The following is a 12,048-nucleotide window of genomic DNA, read 5'->3' as shown; positions in this document are numbered from 1 at the left end:
CTCAGCCTATACTTTCATCTGCTTACTGCTCTGCTGCTGTTGAAGCTTACGAGCATTTTTGAGTTGGTATGAGCTTAAGGCCACAGAGTTTTCCAGAGTCGAGGATAATTAGTAGCCTCCTAAGAACATGGGCATTTTTTTCCCGATTCAGGGGAGGGTGGTTAGCATTACTATCCCCATTTTACAGATGAAGAAAATGAGGCTTAGGCTAAGTCACATGGTTGATACTTAGAACTGTGGTTTGAATTCGAAGTTTCTGGTTCTAAAGCTGTTGATTTTCCAACAGAACACAATCCTGTCCCTGAAACATAAAGTAATATTTTGTGCAAATTGCCCAGCACAGAGTGGAAGGCCTTTGGCAGAGTTCTTCTGCACATGAGTCAGGGATCTTAATGAGAATGATAATACCTGCTCAGATCAGGCTACCACTTTGTTATTTTATCTAATGTTTATCTGCATTTAGTATTTATTCCATTATCAAAATAAACCAAGTGCAAAGATGGTGGAAGATAAACGTCTGGCTGTGCAGCTCTGATTCCTCATGTCATACTTGTATAATTATTATTTATTTTCCTAGTATGTAGAAACCGTTACTTCTCGCCAGAGCGACATCCAGAAATTTATTGCAGATGGGTGCAAAGAAGCTCTGCTTGAAGAGAAAAGGCGCTTCTGCTTTCTGGTTGACAAACACTGTAGCTTTGCAAATCACTTACATTATTATCATTTACAGGTGGGTTCAGATGGCAAGTTGTGTTGCATTATTAATAATTTCATATTCAAATGCCCTAGAAATTACTTACCTTCCATATGTGCCTCAGTGTAAAGTGATGGGCCTATTTTGCCAATGAGAAGACTCCAAAGAAAGAGTTTTGGCCAACTTGAATATGTAAACTTTCAGAAACGTGGATGAAATGGTCAAATGTTGCTTATAATATTTAAGTAATATATCCATATTTAAAATATTTCATAAAATGCCTAATAATTGAGAAACAGCACTTTTTCTTTTCTCACCTATGAGTCTGCTTTTCTCAGACTCTCTCTGATGCATCCTCAGCATCAGTGTCCTCACCAGAGCCGTGGGATGGGCCCCAGTGGGCCCCAAGTCCAGCCCACCTGGGTGGTTTGAGATATTCACCTTGGGAGTCCATGTACAGAAGTGTCCCTGGAAGTTCTGTCCCAGCATCGAGACAGTTGTTGTGGTTACTTTTTTATCCTCCTCAAGGTGTTTCCTCGTGATCTCATCAACTGAATGACTGGCTTTACGGCCCTGCTTCCAGCACACATAGTTTTGAGGTTATGCCCCCAGAAAGCATTACAAAATATGTGTCATTTCCCTTTCCCTTTTTTTTAAATTATAAATTTTATTGGGCCTGTGTAAGCATCCAAAACTAGCATTGAGTGAAGTCAAATATTCATTGTTATTTTTAATGTAATTTACAACATTACATTATTGTTGTATGTATTGTTGTATGTATGTTGTATATATTGTTGTATGTATTGTTGTATGTATGTAGAGTGCTCCATGGTAGAAGCTTTGTAAACACTTGCATATAAGGCAACGTCCTCTTTTTCGGGGGAAACAACTTGGCCCTATCTGTATGCATCAGGCAAATGTTACATATTTTATAAAGTGTTTGCAACTACCAAATCTAAATTCCTAAGATCTAACATTGTTACAAGAAAGAATTGCAGTATTAGATGATCACTTTTGTCAACAGTGCATCTGTACTAGTTTTGGCAGAGTCATTTTCCATGGTGAGGGTGCCCTGCTGGGCCAGGGTCAATAGGCCAAGTGACCGTGAAGCTCTTCCTACAGCAAAGCCTTGCCACTGAAGGGATGCTCACTGTGACACAAGGCAACCTGGCCTGTTTCCAGAGAGCTCTAGTTGGTGGCAGACTCTTTCTTACTGTTAACTTTGGATCCCAGCTATGCTTTGTAGCATAAACTAAGTCTACTTCTTTTCTCTATTGGAAGTCACATCACCTTTCTGAAAACTGCTCTTGTGCCTTCCCTTTTCCTGGCTTCGGTGTCCCAGTCCTTTCAGGGGCTCCTTGGATAAAGCAGGCCCAAGCAGTTGGTGTGTGAGGGTTACAGTCTGAGGGCGTAGAAGGGTTGGGGTGAGGGCTTTGCCCTCTCTCAGGAGTAAGAGGAAGAAAGCACTGATTGGCATTTCTGAGGCCACTGGGGAAACAATAGGGCTTAATAAGATTGCTCAAGCCTCCCTTTTGGTGTTTGAGCTTGTTCTTCATCATTTACAATTCTTGTAGTAGTCTTAAACTCTGCATTCATGCTGTGGGAATGGAGAAGCTCCTGTAGAAAAGGAGCCTAATCTTTCTCAGCCAGTAACCCAGGGCAGATGCTCAGAGATGGTTAAATGTTCACTGGATTTAACACAATGTCTCAGACTTGTGGTAGTAAGTCAGTAAAACATTACCACTGATAGTTGATGTAACTTTTCTCAGCTCTTTGAGCAATACATGTTTGTGTTTAGTTGTGTTTCTTTTGGATTTATAGTCTGCAGAATTACTCAATTCCAAACTGCCTAGGTGGCAGGAGACCTGTGGGGATGCTACCAAAGTACCTGAGAAAATCATGAATATGATAGAAGAAATTAAGACCCCAGTCTCTACCCCAGTGTCCGGAACGCCTCAGCCTTCACCAATGATCGAGAGAAGCAACATGGTAGGAACTGGTTTTCTCCCCAAGATTTCACATTTACTAATACGATTTGGGCCAAATTTGCACAGAGGACCAAGGCTTTTGTTAGTGGGAATCACAGGTCTTCCTTTATTCTAGGGCCTGCCTTTTCTCACTTGTATCCCCTTGCCTTCAGATTTGACACTGGCTGTGCAGTGGTTAGCAGTGTGTAGTGCTGTGGATACCACTGTTATCTTTGTTTTGGAAATGTTATTGTTACTGTTTTTAATTGTAATGATTCAAAATTTGTATGTTTATTCGTAGTGAAGGAAGTGTAGGTGTCTTAGAGAATAATTAGCAAAACTCTGGTGCCATTCATCACAACATAATCTGGTACTGGGAAAAAAAATATGGCCACCCCAGTATTCAAGGTAATGCAGTCAAGCATTGTAGTTTGCTGTTCTTTGAACCCGGGTTTTAGTACTTTGTGCAGACATGTGGAGATTTGTTTCCAGTGGGTAGTTTGGATACATGAGTCCATCCTAACCTCTGAAATGATAGCAGAGATGCTAAAGACCAGTCAGCAACCTACAGAATAGATCCATAACTGCATGGGGAATAAGAGAAGGTGCTGTCAGTGGGCCAGCAACCCTGAAGGAGTCTAAAAGAAAGGCAAGATCAGTGTGTGGAGAATCAAAAGAGAAGGAAACCTTAGCTCTGAGCATGTGCAGGGCAAGACTGCAGCAGAGGGCGGAGCAGTAAGCTCAGAGTCCATGGTTTGCAAGAAGCGGTGGAGAACCCGGGACATTACATTCCTGTATGATTCGCATCCTCTAAGTTGGTCGGTTTCTTCCCCACTGTCTCACTTGCGCTGAATGTCCCACTTGCGCTGAATGACCCAATTGCGCTGAATGAACAGTAGGCAACAGGGACTTTGGTCTACTGGCCAAAGCACCTCACTGCAGAGGTCATGCATGCTCCTGGAAGTATCTTCCCTGTCCTCTACCCCACTGTAGGTAGCCTGTGATAAGGAGAACAGGCAAAATCCATACTACCATAAAGAGTGAAAAGAATAGAGAATGCTGTAAGATACCAAGATGGACAGATAACCAGGAATCACTGAGCAAGTAAGGAAAAACAATGCCATAAAAAGATACACCAAAAGAAAAAAAACCAGAATGGCCAATACCGGAGGCAACAGAGGAAATAGCGGAGGAGAAATCTTAAGAAAGAGATGAAAAGATATTACATCCCCAGGGAAAAATCAACTAGAGATTTTGGAAAGTAAAAATTGGATTATTATTTATAATTGAAATGTCTGGGATTTGCTTCAGCATACATAATCCAGGCATGGGGGAAGATGGGTGTGGTGTACATGAAACAATAGTGGCCATGAATTTGTAACTGTTGAAGCTGGGTGTTGGGTACATAAAGATTTATTGTGCTCTTCTTCCTACTTTTGTACTTGCTTGAAATTCTTCTAAAATAGGTTTTTAAATTTCTCTCCCCTTCCTCCCTCCACAAAAAAACAAACAAACAAGAAAACCCCACACCAGTAGACGGGCTTGTTAGCAGAATGGAACTGCTTAGAAAATTAAGCCAAAGAGCTCTCCCAAAATGCCACACAAAAAGAGAGGATATAAACTTAATGTTAGACAGGTTGGAGATACCCAGTTGCCTTCTTAGAATCACCAGATGTCTAATGGGGATCTCAAATTCAGCTTGTCCAAAACCACACGATAGATTTTCTCACTCTAAACATGCTTCTCCAGTCTTTTCCATCCAGGAAATGGCAGCTCCATCCTTTCAGTAGCTCAGGCACAAATGTGGACTCCGCCCTCCCTCTCTCTCCCCCTCCCCCTCCCCAGTCACAGCCAACCCACAGGCATGCCCTGTTGTTTCCACCTTCCAGGTATATTCAAGGCCAGCCACTTCTCCCCCTCTGCTGCCCTGACTATGGTCCCTGCAGAAGTTACTGCAGTAGACCCTGCCTGCTCTTTAACACTGAGTGAGTGAGCCTGGACAAGAGGAAAAAACCAAACCTCAATAGATCGTGGTCAAGTTGCAGAAAGAGGCAAAGAGAAAATTCTAAAAATTTCTGGGAGGGGGGAAAATAAATTACTCACAAAGAAAAGAGAACACTAATGGTACCAGATTTCTTGTTACCAAAACAAGATGTTAGAAATTAAAGGAGCAATGCACTCAAAATTCTTTGGAAAAATTATTTTAAGTATAGAATTCTGTAGCCAAGAAGACAAATCCTATAGACCTAGAGAGGACCCTAAAATCCATAGAGACAGAAAGTAGATTAGTGGTTGCCAGGGGATGTGGGAAATGGGGAGTAATTGCTTTAAAAAAGACAAAATGAAAAAAAGAATGTGATAATCTTGAAATAATTCAGAATAAGGCATTACCACCCAACTAAGAGAATTTGGGGAAGAAAGTGGAATTTAAAACATGTTCCATCAGCCCTGGAAATCTCTGTAAGTCCATTGCTGTGTTACACTAATATTAAACTAATAAGGAATTTTTCACAGGTTGGGAAAGATTATGACACCCTTTCTAAATATTCACCAAAGGTGCCCCCAGCTCCTTCAGCCAGAGCGTATACCAGTCCTTTGATTGATATGTTTAATAACCCAACAGCAGTTGCACAGAATTCAGAAAGGATAAAGAATTCAACAGGTAAGATATTTATTTTGATTTCTTTTTAAATACCTTTTTTTTAAATTTTTTTTTTTTAACGTTTATTCATTTTTGAGAGACAGAGACAGAGCATGAGCGGGGAAGGGGCAGAGAGAGAGGGAGACACAGGATCTGAAGCAGGCTCTAGGCTCTGAGCTGTCTGCACAGAGCCTGACGTGGGGCTCGAACTCACAAACTGTGAGATCATAACCTGAGCTGAAGTCGGATGCTCAACTGACTGAGCCACCCAGGTGCCCCTTTTTAAATACCTTTTTAAATTTTTTTTAATATTTTGGATAAATGTTACCATGAAGTAGAATTCAGCATTGCCTTATTGGAACTTACACTTCAAAATAAATAAAGGTATGAGTTTATTATAAAACCATAAGACATTTTATAAGTGACACTTTAACACATACTAATTCCATGTACTGATTCATGTTTATATAGAGTAATTGTGCTATTGAAAGGTGTTACATTTTAGGGGCACCTGGGTGGCTCAGTCGGTTGGGCATCTGACTCATGTTCGGCTCATGTCTTGATCTCGCGGTTTGTGGGTTTGAGCCCCACACTAGGCTCTGTGCTGACAGCTCAGAGCCTGGAGCCTGCTTCGGATTCTGTGTCTCCCTCTCTTACCCTGTCCCTCCCCCGCTTGTGCTCTGCCTCTCTCTATCTCTCTCAAAAATTAACATTAAAAAAAATTTTTTTTTTAAAAGAAAGGTGTTACATTTTAAAATATAATGTACAAAGAGCCTCCACACTGAGTGCCATATTAGGTGGCAATTGTAATAAAATTTATTTTTTCAATAAACAAACTATTAAAGTTCCCATGACAAAATTATGGTTATTAATCTTACCAATAGGCTTGGTTTGAATTATAATCAGCATTTTACATCATCTCTAACAGAGAACTTCATGCCTTCTGAACACTTAAGTTCTCGCTGCTTAAATTTCTGTTGATGCTGTTTTAATAAATCAGGACCAGTTACTGTTTGCAGACATTTCAGGCAGCTTTGGTTAGGCTCTGCTCTGTGCAGAGTTTTTGACACCAGAGACCCCTCTTTCTGTGATAGGTGTCTCACAGGCTCACTCATGAAAGTCATGGCCTTCAAGCCATGTGCTAGAGAGAGCCACAGACTGCAGCCTTTGCAGCCCTGGGTGAGACAGGAGAGGAGATTTTCAGAATGGCTCTTTTGTTTCTTTGGAGTGGTAAGTATCAGCCCGCACTCCAAGGGAGACAGAAATGTACAGGTCACATAGCGCTTCACGTATCAAAGTCCGGGCTGTGGGGTCAGGCTACCCACATCTGGTGCCCAGCTAGGCCACGTGCTAGCTGTGATCCCACTGAGTCACTGTGGATGATAACTAGTCCTTCCCTCAGAATCTGCGAAGCATCAAAAGTGTGGACGGCACTGATTAGGGTTCAGTTAGTGAGCACGGCAAGAATAGCTGCATTTCCAGTCTCCTCTTGTTCCTTGCAGCCCAGAGCGTGGGCAGTGGGGTTTGAGTAGATCCCGCCTTGCCTTGGGATTCATGTTGGGAGAGGAGGGTGAGGAAGGCATCAGACCCTCTGGTGATGCATCAGCTGGCCTCTGATTACCTCAGAGCACGGGTGAGGCTTGGCCTATGTGTGTCCTCTCTGCGTGGGGAAGAGCATTTAGCCTCAAGGGTTGTCCTCGGTGGGGGGCCTCAGGCCGCTGTTCCCCGCCCAGCCGTCCGTTGGTCTAGGCAAAGACTAAGGCTCGGAGATACGGCGCGTGGAGCTGAAGTGGAAGGATCGCTGGCAGACAGGAGTGGGTGGCTTTCTGGGGTTTGCTGGTGTGAACTTGCCGTGTTATCGCTCTTTGAAAAGCAATCGCTGCCGTGCTCAGTTTTAACAGATTCTTCAGATGATCCCAGTTTACAGCGATCGGTTTCTGTCGCAACCGGACTGAACATGATGAAGAAGCAGAAGGTGAAAACCATCTTCCCACACACCGCAGGCGCGAACCAGAGCTTGCTCAGCTTCGCCCAGGGAGATGTCCTCACGCTGCTCGTCCCCGAGGAGAAAGACGGCTGGCTTTATGGGGAGCACGACACCACTAAAGCGTAAGTCTTGGGGTAGATGCTGCCCGCGCAGGAGTCAGGACCGCCCGCTGCTTCAGGGAACTGCTGTATCTCCGTTGAGTAGCAGAGTCCTTGTGGTCACTGTAGTATTTTTACCAAAGTTAAGTTCCTAGTTTAGTTCATCGGAGTTATACTCTGTTCCGGGCCATTTTCTATATGTCTGTGCATCTGCAGATGAGTTTGATTCTTGAATAGATCATATGAAGTCGCCTCAGAAAGTACTTTAAATACTCTTTGTCTTCCTTTTTTTTAATGTGACTTTGGATTTCTCAAGGATAATATGCACATTAGATAGATTTTGTTAAGATTTAGCCCACAAATAGTTTAAAGGCTAGTGTCCTCATTTCAACAAGTAGGTGCACAGGCTTTACTGTAAGGTGGTTAAGTTGGTTTCTGTGTAGATTACTTACCTATTAAATAAATGTGGAAAAAAACCCAAAAAGAGAATCCAAATAAAATAAATGCTGTGTATAAAATACACATCATGTGACATGGTGAAAAGGAATTGGTCTGCTCTGGAGCTGCCCCAAGTCCCCCCGTGGTGTGTTTATTGTCCACTTGTCTGCTGCTGACCCCATGATCAGGTTTTTTTCTCACACTCACCTGTAGGAGGGGTTGGTTCCCGGCATCTTACACGAAGTTGCTGGAAGAAGATGCAAAGGAGGCCATGAGTGTGCCCACACCAAGGTAGGACCTGACTGTGGCTCCCATTTCCCAGTGACCACAAACTCACCTTTGACCGCATGTTCTCGGCCATATCAGAATTCCGTCTGCATATGGAGCCAGCCCCACAGGGAAACCCCCGATGGTGTAGGAGAGCACAAAAGGGGGATTGTTACCCGCGGCTGTTTCCCTTGTGGCTTCTGCTGTGAGGGCACGCCCCCAGACTCTGCTCCTCACCCTCTGGAACCACCCACCACACCCCCCCCTCCCCAACTGGTTACTAAATCCAAGGCGACCGTCATGGTCATTGCCGCTTAGGAAGCGCCAACATGCCTTACACTGACTAGCTCATTTAATTCTCAGAACAGCCTTATGAGGTAGGTCGCCGCTTTAAAATTGAGGAAACCGAGGCACAGAAAGGTGGAGCCAAGGCTAAAACCCAGGAAGGTCTTTCCCACACCTGGCTGTGAAACTTGCGTGTGTGTTGCACAGTAGTAGTCGGCTGCCCCGTGGGGTCCTCAGAAGTGACCCCTCCAGACTACCCTCATCTTTACCCTAAACTGCCACATCCTCAGTGGTTCCCACCTCAGGGAAGCCCTGCATCCCATCTAGCTGTCCCGGCGCACCTTTGAGCACCACAGCTGATGCCCCCAAGTCCTGGTCAGTGTCGTCTCTGTATCCTCATCCCTGGCCATGTAGCTCAACAGCCACTGGGCCAAGGAATGAAACTAGGTATCGTGTTTACGATGTCAAAATGCTGAGGTTCTTTTTGTTTTGTTTTAATCTGAAGTGCTCAACACTTTTTAGTGTTCATTTTCTTATTGATCTCCTTAAATTAATCAAGAGCCAGCCCTGAATTAAGCTAGTTTTCTTTTGAGTGCACATTTATAAACCAGTGAAAACATGACAGTCCTTTTTACATAGAGGTCTATTATGTGTCCTCTCCTCCCCACACCCTGTGTGGTTGTTAATCTGTTGCAGTTCTGGCCATAGGATGTTCAGGATGTTCGGGGTTCAGATGGTGGGATCTTATGTAATGCACCTTCTCTGCCTGTTGGTTGTTAGCCCAGCGCCAGTGAGAAGCATCAGCACCGTGAACTTATCCGAGAAAAGCAGCGTGGTCATCCCCCCGCCAGATTACTTGCAATGTCTGTCCCTGGAAGCGGCTGCAGATAAGAGAGCAGACATTTCCAAAAGTATTTCTACCTTTAAAGCACCGGTGTCCAAACCAGAAAGCACCTCTCCTGTGAGTGGAACTGCAGCGTGACCCGCTGTGACCCAGCTCCTGAATGGCGGTGGGGGGTGTGGGCTGTCGTTCCCAAAGGGATGAAGGTTGCGACCATGGGGCGGGCTGGGGGCAGGCCATGTGTCCGTCTCTTCTGGGTTCCCTTCTCTGTCACACAGCCACTCAGCTTCCTAAACTCGGTCCCTCTTCTGTTTGTATTTTATCTGTAAATGCAGTTTGTCAGATGGTATCAGGTTTTACTCTCTCCTCGCCTTTGGTCCTGGCTCCAGTCTGCCAGTCACTTCACCTTTTTCTGCATTTCCTTCAAGTTTCATACTATTCCCTGAAGGGAGACTTCAGGTTAAGAATGGTAACTATATCTCAGTGCCTTCAGAAGGTGTTTAGTGTGCACCATGTGCTGGGGAAACACCGCTTCATGTACGTTCTCTGGAATCCTAAACAACCCTATAAGAAAGACCGGAGGGGCCGTGGGTGCCCAGAGCCCCCTCATTCCTTGGGCAGCTGTGTCTGCCGAGCCCCGGTCCCTGGTGTGGGCTCTCGAGGTACAGAGATGAGCGACACCAATTCCTGGCTCTGCTGGAACCTACATTCTACTGAGAGGAAGTGGGCGGTGATGGAGGCCATGCAGACAATCAAAGCAAGGTGAAGGGATAGAGGGGAAGGGGTGACAGCTCAGATGGATGTCCCAGGTTTGCATGCAGGCGCTTATGAGGGATCCCGAGGGTGCGCCCCTGTGAGAGAGGGCGCAGCATCAGGCAGGGGAGAAGCAGGACTGCGAGAACATCTAGGGCGCGAGGGCTTTAGCCAGGGCGATTTCCAGAAGAGCCTGGAAGACCAAGGGCAGCACCCCCCTGCAGCCCAGTACCAGTCTCTCGGTCCTGAGTGGGATCTGGGCAGCACGCGACCGTATCCGCACCCCCGAGGAGGCAACGTCGAAGCTGAGACCTGAATGGCAAGGAGCCCATCATGTAGGGTTCAAGGGGAGAGATTCCCAGACACAGGAGCAGAGGAGGGCACGTACTTGGTATGCTCAGAGAACGAGGCCATGATTCCAGGATGGCAGAGAATCGAGAAAGGGGTGCGTGTTGTCAGTTTTGTCTCAGGACAGACTATATCACAAAGGAGGGGCAGGATAGAGAAAAGGACAGTGGCCTCGAAGGCCAGAAGAGCACACCTGGCAGATTCAGTGGCGGGCCAGGAGAAGGGACACACAGGGAGTGCCCAACTGAGGACATCCACTCTGTCGGCCAGGGAAGTGAGATCATTAGCCGATGGGGGCAGAGCGAGCAAGTCTCAAGAAAGAGAATCTGTGACACAGGCATTTTGAGGAGTGAGAAGGTGCCTGCGCTCCAGAAAGGTAGTCGCAGTATGCCGATGCCTGTTTACAATTTGGGGTCATGATCTCAGACGAAGCCAAGAGGTACGGTCGTTTGTCCAGCAACATGCCGCTGCGCAGCTCAGGCAAGAAGTAATTAAGTGTTGGAGGGTTTCCAGGTGGTGGGGCTGGAGGAGGAGCAGAGAGTTCCAGGTGTTTGCAGGGGTGGGGCTGTGGTGTTCCAGACCATGGAATCCAGGCATGGCCATGGACAGACGGTACCAGAGGGTAGGAAAGGAGGGGGCAGGTGGCGTCCGGACCTCCGTGAGGCTGCATGGTTGCAGTGGGAAGGAGCCAGGGAGGTGAGGGCCAGAGCGTGGGCTGGACTCCTGGGGGCTGCCGGCTTCCACCTGGAAACGCCCTGGGGCACTGTGGGTGGCCCACGGGCACTTGGGTGCAGTGATTCTGGGCTACTGTGATTTTTATCTTCCAGTTATTGTGTGGTCCTTTCAGTAGTGCATGCTGAGGCATCTCCCTGCTTCTCACGGGGTGTGTGGCTCCACAGCCCTGCACCCCTGGCGGCCTCTGTTCAGCTGTGAATGGTGCCTGGGCGCAGTCTCTGGATTACATGGGATGGGCACTCTTAACAAACGTGCCCCGTGTTTCATTGTGCGAGCCTTCGGGTGTTTTGAAACATGCCTACTTCATCATAAGCTGCAGTGGTGTGTTCTGATCCAGGAAGTGCAAGGTTTTGCAATTTCATTCAAAAATGTCTTTGTCTGGCTCCTCTCAGAGAAGCATACTGTATGGTAATCGTTTGCACCTTTATCATTCCAAGTTACTCCGAATACCTAACTCAAAAATTATTTTCAGAAGAATGACACACAGCTATTGGAAATGGAGCTTTTCCATTCTGTTGTCGTGGAGAAGAAATCGCTTGGAAGGATAAAGATATCAAATGCTGTTTTATTAAAGGCCCTCGTACATTTTAAAGCAGTATTCACAGCGTTTGGAAATGACTTTAAGGCATTTTGAAAAGCATACAATTCCTTTTACCGGGGGAAACAAACCTTACAAGTGCATGTCACAAAACATAGGATCCAGGAATACCCAGGTATGCTGTCCTGGTGTGACCTGTCTGTAATGCCTTCTCCTGTCTTTGATGTTCAGCTTTTTCTTAGGGAAAAATTCAAACATACACAAAAGTGGAAAGAGTCAGATATCTAATGACCTGATCCTCTCACCCCCAGCTTTCACAATTACCAGGTCATTTACCAGTCTTTTTCACCTTGCCCCCAGCCACTCCGTCATTTCAGTGTTAATCCCAGACTTCATGTCATTTCATGTATAAATGCCTTAAATATAATACATTTTATTTATTTTTTAATTTTTTTA

At 45.6% G+C, this 12,048-nt stretch overlaps 1 protein-coding gene across 3 annotated transcripts in view; it reads left to right on the top strand.

Moving 5' to 3' along the window:
* The window catches only part of BAIAP2L1 (BAR/IMD domain containing adaptor protein 2 like 1), a 93,109-nt gene that overhangs the window by 69,942 nt on the left and 11,119 nt on the right, over nucleotides 1–12,048 (top strand). For 2 of the 3 annotated variants that reach the window (XM_042922709.1, XM_042922711.1), the window contains 6 exons: nucleotides 578–730; nucleotides 2,516–2,683; nucleotides 5,176–5,323; nucleotides 7,195–7,411; nucleotides 8,039–8,116; nucleotides 9,158–9,338. In XM_042922709.1, the coding sequence (XP_042778643.1) occupies nucleotides 578–730; nucleotides 2,516–2,683; nucleotides 5,176–5,323; nucleotides 7,195–7,411; nucleotides 8,039–8,116; nucleotides 9,158–9,338 (945 nt within the window). The remainder of the gene's footprint in view (nucleotides 1–577; nucleotides 731–2,515; nucleotides 2,684–5,175; nucleotides 5,324–7,194; nucleotides 7,412–8,038; nucleotides 8,117–9,157; nucleotides 9,339–12,048) is intronic. The other variant, XM_042922710.1, reaches the window with a different exon arrangement.

Source organism: Panthera leo, chromosome E3, assembly GCF_018350215.1.
Source record: "Panthera leo isolate Ple1 chromosome E3, P.leo_Ple1_pat1.1, whole genome shotgun sequence".
NCBI lineage: Eukaryota > Metazoa > Chordata > Mammalia > Carnivora > Felidae > Panthera > Panthera leo.
This window is presented reverse-complemented; position numbering and strand designations above follow the sequence as displayed.